Source organism: Silene latifolia, chromosome 1 (genome assembly GCF_048544455.1).
Source record: "Silene latifolia isolate original U9 population chromosome 1, ASM4854445v1, whole genome shotgun sequence".
Lineage (NCBI taxonomy): Eukaryota > Viridiplantae > Streptophyta > Magnoliopsida > Caryophyllales > Caryophyllaceae > Silene > Silene latifolia.
Genome location: NC_133526.1, coordinates 194,977,981 through 194,994,588, shown reverse-complemented (window position 1 = coordinate 194,994,588; position 16,608 = coordinate 194,977,981). Strand labels below are relative to the sequence as shown.

Sequence of the window (16,608 nt, the reverse complement as noted above, 5' to 3'; positions counted from 1 at the left end):
TATTCCGCATTTCATTATCTGTCTTCTTCTTGTTAATTCTTAGCAAAGCTCCAGTGGATAGAATTAGAAATCATAACATATACAGACTAAGTCATAAGTCTCTTCGGTCACATCTGATAAAATTGAAACAATACAAAGAAAGCATAGTACAGGAAAAAAAATGGAGCGTGTCGAGAGACTAATATGTAGCGTAAAAAACTATGATTGGGGAAAGTTCGGTCCAAATTCCGAGGTTTATAGATTATATGTAGCGAACTGTGGTGATTTAGTCGTCGATTCAAACAAACCGTATGCTGAGCTATGGATGGGGACTCATGGCTCTGGGTCTTCATATATTGAGGGTTCGGAGGGTAAAACTCTCAAAAATTGGATTGAAGAGCACCCTTATGTCCTTGGTGACAACGTTTTAGACAAATACGGTTGTGATCTACCCTTCTTGTTTAAGGTACGTACTTGTTCTCCATCATTGTTTTTTCGAGCCTTACATAAAGGAACTCATCACAAGAGAAATAGGAACATACATCATGTAGTACCTCAGACTTCATTTGTTATTGAACATATAATTGAGCATATGTGTGTTTTTTCTGAGTTTATTAAAGTTTATAAGTTATTTTTTAATTTTTTGCCGTCAAAACTCAAATTTAACTAAGTTTATATGTAACTAGTTTAGATCTCGCGCAATAAATGCGGGGTATTTATAGAGTTACTAATATAGACCATCATCACAAATCACAATATATGGACGGTATTTATAGAGTTTTACTTTTTAGTGCATTATTTATAGAATTTAAATTAACAATTCACTTATTTTTCATATTTCTCCTTAATCTATCTTGATTAGAGAAATAAATAAAAGTTTAAATCGTAAGAAATAATAAAATGGGTATTCGTTTTTACCGAAAAATTAATGATGTTAATTTACAAATATTTACAAATATAACATACTGTATTTTTTAGCTGCAAATTTTTATCATAAAAAGTCGAAAAATTTTAACAAATATTTAGTAATACCATATTTTGAGCTTTATGTTTAAGTGAATGAATTCATAAACTTTATAATAAAACTCAAAACTTTAAAACAAAACTCGAAAACTTTATTATAATTCTCAAAAATAACAAAACTGCTAGTCTGGTAGTAGTATAATCCACTTACTAGTCATCACAAGGGCGATTAAAATACTGAGGGGGTTTGAACCCACTTGTACGTTAATTTTATATATATCACTAGGTAGTATCCCGCGCTTCGCACGACCTGTTTGAATATTTTATTATTATAAATAGAAATAAATTAATCTTTTTCAAATATTATTTTTTTAGCAAATACATACAATATTCTCTATATCCACTTAAACTCATGATATGTACTTCGATTTAGTATACACATAAAATTTTGCGACATAATTTGTTATTGTTAAAAACATACATGTCAGATAAAGTTTTTTCAATGTTTTACGTACGTTACGTCGAATTTCTTCTACTCATTGGCATATACATGGTATAGATTTTAGTAATATTTTTGTTACTAATAAAATATTATATTAAATAGCATAAATGTATTCGAATAATGCTACAATAGACATTAAGTACTTAAATTAGATCATTTTGTGATACGTTATTTTCCAAATCAATTAATATTTAATCAAAAGGGTGTGAATATAATTTTTTGCATTTTTTTTTCATTTTTTGTATGAAAATTGTATGATACTTCTGTATCAAATATATAAGGTACAAACTCAACTTATTCAAATGTTTTAGTTGTGTCTTACATGTATTATGTGTCAGACATATTTAAGAAACTTGCACGTTTTGTTTTCTGGTATAACTATAAGTCTACAAGTAATGATGTTTAAGATTTTTCGTAAAATAAAATGAACTTTCTCAAATATAATTTTTAGAGGTTTAATTTTTATAGTATTTTAAACGGTTTCTAACATGTTCCCTAAAGACACACACATTAATAAAGCATAATAGGGAAATATTTTAAAATACAACATATAAAATATTTGATTAAAATGCATTCGTTATCACCGTGTACATAAATGCTCGTTATCACACTATTTAAATCCTCATAAAATCTCATATATATTAAATTTATCGCGATATAATTTTATCATTCGCACATTGTTAAAAAATTAGTTATCTCTTAGGCCATATTCTTTCTTCTTGCTTAATTTCAGCTCGTTTCATTTCTACTTGCCGCTATTCGGTTCAGTTCAATTTAATCAGTCAGTTTAATTCAACTAATCTCTTCACAAATCAACTCTTACTTCAACTCTATTCAATTTAGCTAAATTCCATTCAATTAATTAAATTCACTTCAGCTCAGCCCCATTAAATTCAATTCAGCTTCTTTCAACCGTTCAACTGAAAAGAACAGTGCCTTAGTAGTTATATATATCCTTAATTTTTAGGATTAATTAATGAGAATAATCCAAATTATAAGGGTCCTTCTTATATTACTCCATACTATATTTTAACCTTCTATAATCCCAACTATCCTTCATCCTTCCCACATTGCACCCAACTGACCGACTACCTGAAGAACAGGTAAACCCCATGTTATATGAATTGAATTTTCTTTCCTTCCTCTACACTAACACACCTTACTTCCTTATCCTTTTTCAGTCTTTACCATGAATTTTCTCCATTCTCTTCTTCTCTTCACTCACATAAATTAATCTGTCCATTTTCTTCTTCTCTTTCCTCAATATTTATAATGAATGGTGGCATCAAAATTCAACAGCAAACACCATTACTTTCACCATTCAAGCTCCACCATGGATGTCGTAAGTTGTTCAGTTCCGATGCGGTGCCGAATTGAATTCGCCCTCTGCTCTTCTCTTCAATCGATCTAGCGGCATAGGCCTGGCTCTGACACACCGGTCTGCCGTTGACTCGCTGAGAGTGCACGTGTCACCATCCTAGTTTGATGGGTTGTTTTAATTTGTTGGGCTGTTCTAATCTCATTAAGACTACCGTGCATTTCATTAAGTGTGATCGGGAATCTCGTGGGGGCTACCTCTGTTGCTATTATGCATATAATTATAATGTCTTTATTACTCTTTTTTCTTATTCTTATTGGGATATTGGATTAATCATTTGCGCATAATACAAATACAACAAGAACAATTGTCTACTTGCTCAATTATTCTGTCAACTCCAAACTTGGGATCCTTGTAATGCATATACCCTTGTTATTTCACCTAAGATGAGGATGGTTATTTGAAAAAAAAAAATAAGAAGGGGAAGAACTGAAGAACCAATAATGGGGAAAGAACAGGAAGAATTAGGGAGAAAGAAGATTGTTACAAAGAAGAAGAAGAAAGCTGGTTCTTTAAATAAAAAAATGGTGTACGTTACCGGTTTTAGTAGGTAAAAGATTAGACAAGTGCAATTAGAGAAGGGTATAGGGATAGTTAGGATTAAAGTGAGTTAATGTATAGTTTGGATTAATGTAAGAAGGTCACTTATAGTATGGATTATTCACATTAATTAATCCTAATTTTTATTAATAAATACAATGCCTCTTACGAATATGTTTTGGTTAATGGATCTAATGGTCTAAATTTTACGATATTTCTCACAATGTTTTCTTACTTAAACGTAAAACCTTGTGAGATACTCAACTAACTCACCCATAAATATCAAAATATTTCAATTAATATAACAGATATTATACTCAAATGAAAGCAATTTTTGCAATAAACGTAATGATTTACTTTTTAGAATTTTTATCAAAATATTATTTTAATAAATTTAGATTCAAATAACCGTACTTATTTAATGTAATTTAATAAATACCGTATCATTTATTTTTATTAATTTATAATTAATACTTTGTTGAGATTTATGCAGTAATTATTATGTTCATATTTAATGATTAACTGTAATTAATAACCGTAATTAATGTTGAATATGACACGTGGCGCATCCACAGCGTTTCAACCCAGTTTTATATGATGTGTATGTTGTAGGTGTTATCAGTTGCGAAGCCATTGTCGATACAAGCTCACCCATGTAAGGAGCTCGCAAAAAAGTTGCACTTCCGATATCCTAATGTCTACACGGATGGTAATCATAAGCCGGAAATGGCTCTTGCGATAACAGAATTTGAAGTCCTCTGCGGATTTGTTGGTCTTAAGGTGTAAATTCTTGTTTAAGATAAGACAAGCATATTCGTTTTAAATATTAAACAGTTCAAATTGGTGGATGTATGAGACAAAAAGTAGAATGTCTCGAGAGTTGGGAATGACAAAAAAGCGTCACCCATTTTAAACTTTAAAACTGATATGATCATCTTAACGGAGACTAATTGTTTTGTTTGTTGTTCTGTAATACGATAGGATCTTCAAAACATTCTTGATAGTGTTCCGGAAATATCACAATTAGTAGATTCGGATGTGGTTGATAGAATAGCAAATATCGATCCAAAAGATGGAGAAGACGAAGTTAAAGCAGCTTTGAGACAATTATTTACGCAAATAATGTCAGCAAGTGATTATGTGATTGTCAAGGCTTTGTCTCAATTGATTGATCGTTTGAGGAAGAAAGATGAGGTAACAATTTTGTTCATATAGCTATTTACCATTTTTGCTTTGTTCTTGATGATGTATGGAACACGATTCAAAGAGTCGTCAGAAAAATGTTCGGGTTGCTTTTAAAATTAGACATAACTTTACTAATACGAATATAACTATCTACTAAAAAAAAATAGGTGATTTTTCAATTTTTCCGTCCGAAAAGCATCTTCTAAATAAGGAAGCTAACTACAATTGAGTGTATTCATTAAAAAAGGAAACTAATAATTTACATTTTATTTCATTAAATTATTATCTTTACATTAAAATTAATATTCTCATCAAATTATATTATTTTCACTAAATTCTAAACTATCTTATCTTTATTAATTCAGAAGACAATACTCAATCCAGGGCGTGCCACGTCATTAATTCAATTTTTTTTTTTTTGGAAATACATGTTATGGTGGGACCCGTTAGTGTGCAATGTATTTATTTATTCAGAATTTCGGCTATACAAACATGCGATAAATTCCGTCTTAGAACAAATACTATGAAATAATTTTATAAATTCCGAATAAATGAAATTAATGGCATATAAGCGAAATGAATTACAAATCGGAATAAATGAAACTAATTACAAATAAATGAATTACGTAATTTTAAAAAATAATAATAATAAAATTACATAATTACGAGAATGAATTACATTTAATTACGGGATTGAATTACATATAATGCGAATCAATACATGCATAATTTTTAAAAACTAGACAGTACGATATATTTTTTTAAAAAAATATCCTTTGTTATTTCCTTTTAAACCATTGCATGTGAACACGTATTTGGAACAAGTTTAAACATTAATTACGTAGATCGTTGATTTAGACTAACTAGATAAGTACAATAGAAATGCAAAAAAAGAAAAAAATACATCCAAAAACATTAATACCGGCCCAAATACATACCCGTGCAATTTTGCACGGGTTTAAAACTAGTAATATCTTAATTAAAATATAAATAAAATTTATATAAAACTATAATTTGCTAAATCTTTAAGTGATGATATTATGTGAGAATGACTTGTCCCATATACTACGTACAAAACAAAACTGTAAATCAGCACATTACTCAATTCTCTCGATTAATTGTCAATTACAACCTTTTTCTCGAAGCAAAATACTATGACGAGAAATATAAACAATTAATGAGATACCACTATTATATAAGTAATTTATTAAAAATAAAAGAAATTTTGAATAGTGGTTTAAACTAGAATCCATTTTTGAAATAATGGTCAAAAATAAAATATTTGTCGTTTTGGGTCGGTTTTGAAAATATTTGTCAAAATGGTGTCCACGTAGGCTAGGGATTTCTGGACCTAAAACACGCCATTACCAATGACGTGTTTATAATGAGTACGGAAAGAAACTTCATTAAAAAATGGATTAAAACAAACACGTCATTGGGAATGGCGGGTTTCGGAGGGGAAACACGCCACCGCTAATGGCGTGTCTTATGTAATTTTTTTTTTTTTTTTTTAAGTTTAGTGAGTTGAGGAAAAAAATGTTGTAAAGACACGCCACTACTAATGGCGTGTTTCCTTCACAAAACACGCCATTAGTAGTGGCGTGTTTCAGGTCTAGAAATCCCGAGCCTACGTGGACACCATTTTGACAAATATTTTCAAAACCGACCCAAAACGACAAATATTTTATTTTTGGCCATTATTTCAAAAATGGACTCTTTAAACTAGTGTAATAATAACAGAATAATACGATGTAGAATAATGATTTTACAAATATATATATTGAAAAACTTATTTGTAAACTACGTTAGATGTTGTATTAGATGTAAACTTCTTTATCCCATTTTTCGTCACTAAGTTATCATTTCCTAATTAGTGTTGGCTTTTGAGACAATATGTGCAGTTAACATCCATAGAAAAGCTTGTGCTACGGCTTGAACCGCAATATCCGGGAGATGTAGGTTTACTAGCCGCGTTCCTCATGAACTATGTGACACTTAAACCCGGTGAAGGGTTGTGCTTGGGTGAAAATGAACTACATGCCTATGTTTCCGGTGATTGCATCGAGTGCATGGCTACTTCAGATAATGTCGTCCGGGCTGGACTAACATCAAAGCACAGGGATGTTAACACACTCTGTCAAATGCTTACTTACAAACAGGTACTCGTATATATCTTTTACGTTTTCATTATTTTGTAAAAAGTATTTTAATGAAACGTAAGGAATTAGTTGGCTGAATTAATTAGTGGGACTAGTAGGGCTGTTAATGACCCGAGACAGCTCGCGAGTAACTCGAGCTCTGCTCGGTCAAAACTCTGCTCGGGCTCGGGTTCGGCTCGGGAGCTTAACGAGTCAAGCCGAGCTAACGTTGGCTCGGCTCGAAAAGTTCGTGAGCGGCTCGAACTTGTGTAATTAGTTAAGATATTACTCATATTTTATAAAATATTTTGTCATATTTATATATTTGTATCACACATATAAAAAATATCTCATTGATTTTCAATATTTACATATAAAACTTTCGAGGCTTGTTATTAAAAATATCAAGAGAGAAAAAACGAAAATTCAATTATATATAAGCTCGAGTTTGACTCGAGCTCGCGTTAAAGCTCGCAAACTTGATAACGAGCATAATTTTATCAAGCTCGGGTAAGCTCGAGATCGGCTCGGGCTTGAGTTTTACTTTATGAGCACAAGTCAAGTAAGGCCAAGCTCGGGCTCGTCTCGGAACTTTAACACCGGCCCTAAGTGGGAGTATATGGCCTTGTTTAGCAAATGAGTAGAAGCAAATTCATAATAGCGGAAGATTTTAGTAGTGAGTTTGACTATCAAATTAAATTAGCAAAATTAATAAAGGGTGTCTAATCATTAGCAAATTATAGGATAGTTAGATTGTTCTCATGTATATATTGAACATACGGTTACTATATGCTACTATGAAAAACAACATATACAAAAATACTAGATTTCGACCAATATGCTACCAGATATGTCGTTTATCAAACGCATGAAATTAATAGATTGGTCAATTTAGTATTTATGGGCACTTTGTCGCCAGTCGTTCAAGCTCTCATTGTCTGAGCCAAAACCTCGAAAGAGGCTTGGGACATATTAGAACGAACCTATGCTAACCCATCCCATGCACACATATTGCAAATCAAGGATCGCCTTGATTCAATTGTGATAACCACCGATCAATCCATCACCGATTATATGAATGCTATAAAAGCATGCATTGATGAACTCGCCTTAATGGGCAAAATCCTTGACCCGGAAGATATTGTTTCGAAGATTCTTAAACGCCTCGATTACAATTTGTACAAACCCGATTGTTGTCAAAGGGTGGTAGAATGGAGAGGACGAGGTGGCACCAATCATCTGGATTGGTGTTTGTAAAAGGAGGGGGAGCGGTTGTAAGGACTGGAGACGTGTGTAGGCGAATACACCTTCGATGAATTTAACATGGCGCGATGTATATATGCGATTGGTTTTCGGTTCAAGACAATGAAATGCACTTTGAGTGGACGAGTATCCAACAAAGATACAAGGAATGGAGCGATAATCGAGCTTGTGCTTTGTATATGGCTGTAGCCATGGATAGCAAAGGCAGCCGAAATTGTGCAATTTGGTGTAATCAGGTCGAGAATTATGCATTTTGAAGTATGGGGTATGACCATTTAGTGTTGTAGTAGAAAGACGATTTATAAGATACGTTGTCGTACTAAAAGCAAATGGCCAAAACGTGGTGGGTAGGCCGGCGTGAGATAGGACTATAGGAGTGCGACGCCCGTTTCAACTATGTGACGGTGTCTTCTTTCGGCATACCCATTATATTCCGGGGTATGGGGCGGAGAGGTGAAGTGACTAATTCCATTATCGAGTAATGTCGGGTTTAATTTTTGAAATTCTCCGTCATTGTTAGAAAAGAGTTGACGGATGGGTTTTTGAAAATATTTTTCCACTAAGGCTTTGAACCGAAGAAAGACTTGTGTGGTTTCAGATTTGTGTTTTAGTGGAAATAGCCATATGTATTTGCTGAAATAGTCGACAAATACGACATAATATTTATATTTTTCACGACATTAAACGGGATTAATCCATAAGTCGGAATAAATTAAATCGAGTGGCGCGTTGGTTTTAATGGTCGATGTCACAAACGGTAGTTTCTTGCACTTCCTAATGTGACACGATTCGCAAAAGGAAAAATTAAAAATAGGAAATGGTGCATTTTTATTAATAATTTTCATAACATCAATAGTAGGGTGTCCTAATTTATGATGCCATGAGAGCGGAATTGACCCTTTATGGTTTGAATATGCATGTGGTTGCGACGGACTCAACTCGTAAATGCCATTCTTAGCCGTGCCCTGGAGGAGTGGTGCACCCGTCGACATTACCTTAACAATAAAAGAAGACGATGAGAAAATTAAATAAGCATTTTTATCACGACATAATTACGAAATTAACAAAATATTATTTGAAATTTGCGGCACATGTAATACATTATTTAATTAAATAGAAGAGAACGGTAATTGAAATGAACCTATATTGGCAATGTCGAGTGCGGATCCATCTCCAATGATAAAGTTGTCATGGCCTTGGTAGGGGAAATGGAGAGTAAGAGTGTCAAGGTCATGGGTGACATGGTGGGAAGGCCCACTATCAAGAAGGTAGTTAGGGTTGGGGCTGGGGAGACCTTGGGTTGTGGTGTGTGCCTGCCGCTGGGGTTGGGGTTGGCGAGTAGGTGGTTCGGGGAAGACAGTGTTTGGAAAAAGCTTGCGAAAATATGGATAATTGGCTATGACATGGCAAGTTTGTCGACACCATTGGCAACGGCCTTTGAAGGGACGCGGGTTTGGGTTGGTGGAGGATGAAGGGATGGTGTTGTTCTGATTGTAGGTGGGGATGTTGGTGGTGGCGGAATTGCGTTGGTGGCCACGATAGTGGTTGTTGTGACGATAAGATAGATTGGGAGTGGGTTGGAAAAGATCATTGGTTGGTTGTTGTTTAAGGAGGAGTTCATGTTGAAGCAATTTTTTGTGTAGGGCTTCAAACGAAATTGGGTTGTCACGAGCACGAACTGTGTCCATGACTGGTTTGTAGAAATTGTAATCGAGGCCTTTAAGAACCTTCGAAACAATATCTTCCGGGACAAGGATTCTGTCATTAAGGCGGGTTTATCAATGCATGATTTTATAACATTCACATAATCGGTGATGGATTAATCGGTGGTTTGCACAATTGAATCAAGGCGATCCTTGATTTGCAATATGTATGCACGAGATGGGTTAGCATAGGTTTGTGCTAATATGTCTCAAGCCTCTTTCGAGGTTTTGGCTCGGACAATGAGAGCTTGAACGGCTGACGACAGATTGCCCATAGGTGCACCTAGGATTAGTCCGTCTTGTTTAAGCCAAGTAAAATATGCGGGATTTGATTTTTCTATTTTTTTCATCTCCGACAATTGTTGGTGAAGGGGACGTATTTGAGTCGTCTAACAAGTCTAACAAGCTATAACCAAAGAGGATGTGGGTGAGTTGGAAGTGCCAAGAGGTGTAATTGAGGGGGTTGAGTTTGACACAGTGATTGAGATTGGGGGAGGTGAGTGGTGCAGCGGTTTCGTGCGGGTTGGGTACTGTGGTTTCGTGGTTTGACATGGTGGTGGTGGGGTTGAGAGGGACGGTTGAAGAAAGGGAGATTGTCTAGAGGGATATTTTAATTGTAAATATAGAATGAGATATATTCTTGTCTAGAGGCTCCCTTTCCTAGCCTTATTTAGTCTCTTCTCTACTCTATATAAGTAGCATGTATATCCCTTCTCATTGTAAATTCAATATATATAATACAATCTCTCTTACATGGTATCAAGGAGTCACAAAAGATCCTCCAAAATCCCTCTTTCACCTCGTCCCGCCACTTTCAAACGCATCTCTCTTGCTTCAACCGTCCCTCTCAACTCCACCACCACCATGTCAAACCACAAAATCACAGTACCCAACCCGCACGAAACCGCTGCACCACCCACCTCCCTCAATCTCAATCACTGTGTCAAACTCAACCCCCTCTATTACACCTCTTGGCACTTCCAACTCACCCACATCCTCTTTGGTTATAGCTTGTTAGGCATCTTAGATGGCTCAAATTCGTCCCTTTCACCAACAATTGTCGGAGACGACAAAACAAAAAAAAACAAATCCCGCATATTTTACTTGGCTTAAACAAGACAGACTGATCCTAGGTGCACTTATGGGCACTCTGTCGTCAGTTGTTCAAGCCCTCATTGTCCGAGCCAAAACCTCGAAAGAAGCTTGGGACATATTAGCACGAACCTATGCTAACCGATCTCGTGCACACATATTGTAAATCAAGGATCGCCTTGATTCAATTGTGAAAACCACTGAACAATCCATCACCGATTATATGAATGCTATAAAAGAATGCATTGATCAACTCGCCTTAATGGGCAAAATCCTTGACACGGAAGATATTATTTCGAAGGTTCTTAAAGGCCTCGATTACAATTTGTACAACCCGTCATGGACACAGTCCGTTCTCGTGACAACCCAATATTGTTCGAAGCCCTACACGAAAAATTACTTCAACCTGAACTTCTCCGTAAACAACAACCAACCAATGATCTTTTCCAACCCACTGCCAATCTATCCTATCATCACAACAACCAATACAGTGGCCACCAACGCAATTCCGCCACCACCAACGTCCCCACCTACAACCAGAACAACACCATCCCTTCATCCTCCACCAACCCAAACTCGCGTCCCTTCAAAGGCCGTTGCCAATGGTGTCGACAAACTTGCCATGTCATAGCCAATTGTCCATATTTTCGCAATCTTTTTCCAAACATTGTCTTCCCCGAACCACCTACTCGCCAACCCTAACCCCAGCCGACTGCACACACCACAACCCAAGGTCTCCCCAGCCCCAACCCTAACTACCTTCTTGATAGTGGGGCTTTCCACCATGTCACCCATGACCTTGACACTCTTGCTCTCCATTTCCCTTACCAAGGCCCTGACAACCTTATCATTGGAGATGTATCCGCACTCGACATTGCCAATATAGGTTCATTTAAATTACCGTTCTCTTCTATTTAATTAAATAATGTATTACATGTGCCGCAAATTTCAAGTAATATTTTGTCAATTTCGTAATTATGTCATGATAACAATGCTTATTTAATTTTCTCATCGCCTTCTTTTATTGTTAAGGCAATCTCGACGGGTGCAACACTCCTCCAGGGCACGGCTAAGAATGGCATCTATGAGTAGAGTCCGTCGCAACCACACGTTTATTCGAACGAGAAAGGCTCAACTCCGCTCTCATGGCATCATAAATTAGGACACCCTACTATTGATGTTATGAAAATTATTAATAAAAATGCTCCATTTCCTATTTCTAATTTTTCCTTTTGCGAATCGTATGTCACATTAGCAAGAGCAAGAAACTACCGTTTGCGACATCGACTATTAAAACCAACGCACCACTCGATTTAATTTATTCCGACTTATGGACTAGTCCCGTTTACTGTCGTGAAAAATATAAATATTATGTCGTATTGGTCGACCATTTCAGCAAATACATATGGCTATTTCCACTAAAATACAAATCCGAAACCACTCAAGTCTTTCTTCGGTTCAAAGCCTTAGTGGAAAAATATTTTCAAAAACCCATTCGTCAATCTTTTCTGAAAATGGCAGAGAATTTCAAAAATTAAACCCGACATTACTCGATAATGGAATTAGTCACTTCACCTCTCCGCCCCATAGCCCGGAACATAATGGGTATGCCGAAAGAAGACACTGTCATATAGTTGAAACGGGCCTCGCCCTCTTATCTCACGCCGGCCTACCCACCACGTTTTGGCCATTTGCTTTTAGTACGGCAACGTATCTTATAAATCGTCTTCCAACTACAACATTAAATGGTCATCCCCCATACTTCAAAATGCATAATTCTCAACGTGATTACACCAAATTGCACAATTTCGGATGTCTTTGCTATCCATGGCTACGGCCATATACAAAGCACAAACTCGATTATCGTTCCATTCTTTGTATCTTTGTTGAATACTTGTCCACCCAAAGTGTGTTTCATTGCCTTGACCCGAAAACCAATCGCATATATACATCGCGCCACGTTAAATTCATCGAAGATGAATTCGCCTACACTACAAAAAAAAAACGTTTCGATGCGACGGACACATTGCGACGGAAGACTAACCCGTAGCAAATTTAAACCTGCGACGGATTACTTGACCGAGAGGGAGGGGGTACTATTTAATTTCTTACTTTGTTGCTATTATATGATTATTTGATTTCTTACTTGGCGCGGGAAATGCAGCACCACAAATTTGGGAGCACCACCGCCGCTCGACTGGTAACCTCTTTTCTATTCCTCATACTCCGGGTTTTGTTAGTAGAGTCGCAAAAGAGAATGCCCGACTTAAGCAAGTCGAGGCCGAAAATCTCAAAGGCTTTCGGCAATAGAGGAGTTCTTGAGCCAACAAGGTTTTACTACTCAAACTTGTAACCCCGGAGGTGTATTTCAAGCTAGAAATGACTTTGATGATGATGGTGGCGACAATGCTAGGCCTACTCCTACTCCCGTGTATTGATTAGTAGTTGTTAGTTGATTAGTAGTTATCACTCCTACTCCCGGTTTATGGACTTATTTAGCTTTCTTTGTTGAACAGTTATTGTACTAAACTTATGTAAACCTTTTATTTTAAGTTAATGCGAAAACGTTGTTTGGAAATCTCGTCTTGAACGAGTTGTGAATTTGTCAATTGCTGGATTTTCTGTATGTTTGTAGGAAACCGGGAGTATATGTAATTGCTTTCAAAGCAATTGGGGAGCTGGAAAAACGCTGTAAACCCCCTAGTTCATTCTGCCCTGCGACGGAATTTGCGACGGATTTTCCGTCGCAAAGTTTGACTAATGGGTTGACTTTTGGGACACGTGGCCTTTATGAACAGTGTTCTGCGACGGAATATCCGTCGCAAATGTTGACTTTCTGGTTGACTAATGTGCCTACGTGGCCTGTATGAACAGTGAACTGCGACGGATTTTCCGTCGCATATTTTGACTTTCTGGTTGACCATTGTGCCTACGTGGCCTCCCATGAACAGTGAACTGCGACGGAAATTCCGTCGTAAGTCCATCTTTTGCGACGGGTTACTGCGACGCTTGATCCGTCGTAGATTTTACTTTGCAACAGAATTCCCATCGCAAAACTAAATTTTGCGACGAAATAAAGCGACGGAATAAATCCGTCGCAATTCCGTCGCAAGTTCTGTATTTGCGACGGGATTGGCATATTTGCGACGGATTTTTCTGTCGCTATGGAAGCTTTTATTTGTAGTGTTATACATGTCTCCTTACAACCGCTCCCCCTCCTTTAACAAACACCAATCCAGATGATTGGTGCCACCTCGTCCTCTCCATTATACCACCCCCTGGCAACAATACCACCACCACGCCTTTCACCACACCTTCCACCACGGCCATCCAATCTCGTTATCCCATCACCAACGTCTACACTAGACGTGACCCTCAATCCCAAAAATCCTCTACCTCTACCTCTACTCCTATCACCAACCCCTATACGCCTCTCCCATCATCGTCCTCTCCCTCTGCCCCTCCTTCTCAACCCACGCCTGAAACCACCCTAATGCCACCACCTCCTCCTTCACACTGAACTGTTGTTACCCGACTTGACAATAATATACGAAAACCAAACCCAAGATATGCTAACGTCGCTCATGCTTCTGCTACTATTACTTCGTTACCTAATACCGTCAAACAAGCTCTCATACTCCCTCAATGGGGACAAGCTATGCAAGACGAATTTCAAGCTCTTGAACGAAATAAGACTTGGAATTTAGTCCCTCGCAAACCGTCTCAAAATATAATAGGCTGGAAGTGGGTCTATCGAATTAAATATAACCCCGATGGCTCGCTCAAACAATATAAAGCACGACTCGTCGCCAAAGGCTTTCACCAACGTCTCGGCATTGATTACACTGAAACATTTAGTCCGGTTGTAAAACCTTCAACAGTTCGTCTCATTCTCTCCCTAGTCGTTATTGATTCTTGGCAGCTACATCAACTCGATGTCAATAATGCCTTTTTACAAGGCACATTGATAGACAATGTCTATATGGCTCAACCACAAGGTTTTGTTGATGTCTCTAAACCCGACTATGTCTGCAAATTAAACAAGGCAATTTACGGCTCAAAACAAGCTCTTTGGGCTTGGTATACTGAGCTCAAAACCTACCTTATTACCTATGGTTTTAAACAATCAATTTCTGACTCATCATTATTTATTCCAAAAATGAAAATGATCACCTGTATTTATATGCTCGTCTACGTCGACGGTATCATAACTACAGGACCAAAGCATCAGCATTTACAACTATTTATTAACAATTTAGCTCAACGATTCTCAATCAAAGACCTCGGACCACCATCTTATTTTCTCGGAGTTGAAGTCACACCCAATGCTCTTGGACTTCATCTCAACCAATCTAAATATATACATGATTTGTTAGTCAAATACAAAATGTCGGATGCTAAACCAAATACTACGCCTATTGCCCCCGACGCCCATCTAATCCGTGAAGATGTCAAACCGGCCAATTCAAGACCATTCTGAATATCGAGCCATTGTTGGGAGCCTTCAATATCTCTCCCTTACACGACCTGACATCGCCTTCACTGTAAACCGTCTAGCACAATTCTTTCATTATCATGCATCTACTCATTGGATAGCCTTAAAACGTCTTCTTCGCTACCTTCAAGGCACTCAAACCTATGGCATTCAACTTTATCGCACCTCACCACTGTGTCATCATGCATTTTGTGATGCTGACTTTGCTGGCGATAAAGACACCTACATATCAACCACCGAATACATCATTTTTCTCGGTCGTAACCCAATCTCATGGTCCTCCAAAAAACAACGTGGACTCGCTCTCTCTATAGCCGAAGCTGAGTTTCGAGCTCTTATTGTTGTTACCCCCGAAACTCTCTAGCTCCGTAACTTACTCACTCAACTCAACATAACCATCACAAAACCCTCTGCACTTTACTGTGACAACATGTCTACCACGTTCTATGCTAAGAATCCGGTCTTTCACTCAAGAATGAAGCACATGGCACTCTCCTTTCACTTCGTCCGTGAGCAACTACAAATTGGTCAAATCCGCATTCAACATGTTGCAAGCAAAGACCAACTAGCCGATGCTCTCACCCAGCCACTCCAGAAGCATCGTTTTCAAGAACTGCGAGACAAGATTCGACTCCTTCCTCCGACGCCCATCTTGAGGGGGCGTATTAACAATATTCACTCCATATATTCGGAATCTGCAAATATAGCAAGGCAATCAACAGTACAATCAATCAATCCCTCAATCAAATGATATTTTCATTGTAAATAAAGAATGAGATATATTCTTCTCTGGAGTCTCCCTTTCCTAGCCTTATTTAGTCTCCTCTCTACTATATATAAGTAGCATGTAAATCGTTTCTCATTGTACATTTACTCTATATATATACAATCTCTCTTACATTTACAATATAATCTGCAGGGCCATCCTGAAATTCTAAGGGGATTTAATGTGGAGGGCAGTAATGGATGTATAAAGAGATATTGTCCGCCTTTTGAGGAGTTTGAAGTCGATCATTGCGATCTATCGGAAGGGAGACCGACAACGTTTCCTACAGTTTCTGGTCCGTCCTTGTTTTTGGTTACTCGGGGAACTGGAACAATAATAACAGCGGGTTCTTCAGATGAGAAGATTATTAAGGTAGGAGACGTTTTATTTGCGACTGCCGGTATTGCTTTAAGTGTTTCATCTAATGAAACTCGGCAACTAGAAATCTACAGAGCTGGAATCAATAGCATGTTTTTGTGATTAAACGAGGAGCGTTGCTCGCAGATGAGTTAGCCATCTTGCTGCTGTTGGTTTCCACCTTTCGTTTGTTCTCTTGACAGTTCGGGCACTTCTAATGCTAGGACTAAGAAATATATAATATCTA

At 37.2% G+C, this 16,608-nt stretch overlaps 1 protein-coding gene across 1 annotated transcript; it reads left to right on the top strand.

Annotated features, from left to right (window-relative positions):
* Positions 1 to 160: 160 nt before the first annotated feature.
* On the top strand, positions 161 to 16,484 carry LOC141590412 (mannose-6-phosphate isomerase 1-like). The gene is made up of 5 exons (XM_074411009.1): positions 161 to 445; positions 3,975 to 4,142; positions 4,344 to 4,556; positions 6,449 to 6,706; positions 16,158 to 16,484. The coding sequence occupies exons 1-5, from the start codon at positions 161 to 163 to the stop codon at positions 16,482 to 16,484; spliced, it is 1,251 nt and encodes a 416-aa protein (XP_074267110.1).
* The last annotated feature ends 124 nt before the right edge of the window (positions 16,485 to 16,608 follow it).

Excerpts from the sequence above, each read along its gene's own strand:
- LOC141590412 (XM_074411009.1), top strand. The coding sequence starts at position 161 with ATGGAGCGTGTCGAGAGACTAATATGTAGCGTAAAAAACTATGATTGG. Across the intron at positions 446-3,974 it reads ATCTACCCTTCTTGTTTAAG|GTGTTATCAGTTGCGAAGCC; the intron begins GTACGTACTTGT and ends TGTATGTTGTAG. Across the intron at positions 6,707-16,157 it reads AAATGCTTACTTACAAACAG|GGCCATCCTGAAATTCTAAG; the intron begins GTACTCGTATAT and ends TATAATCTGCAG.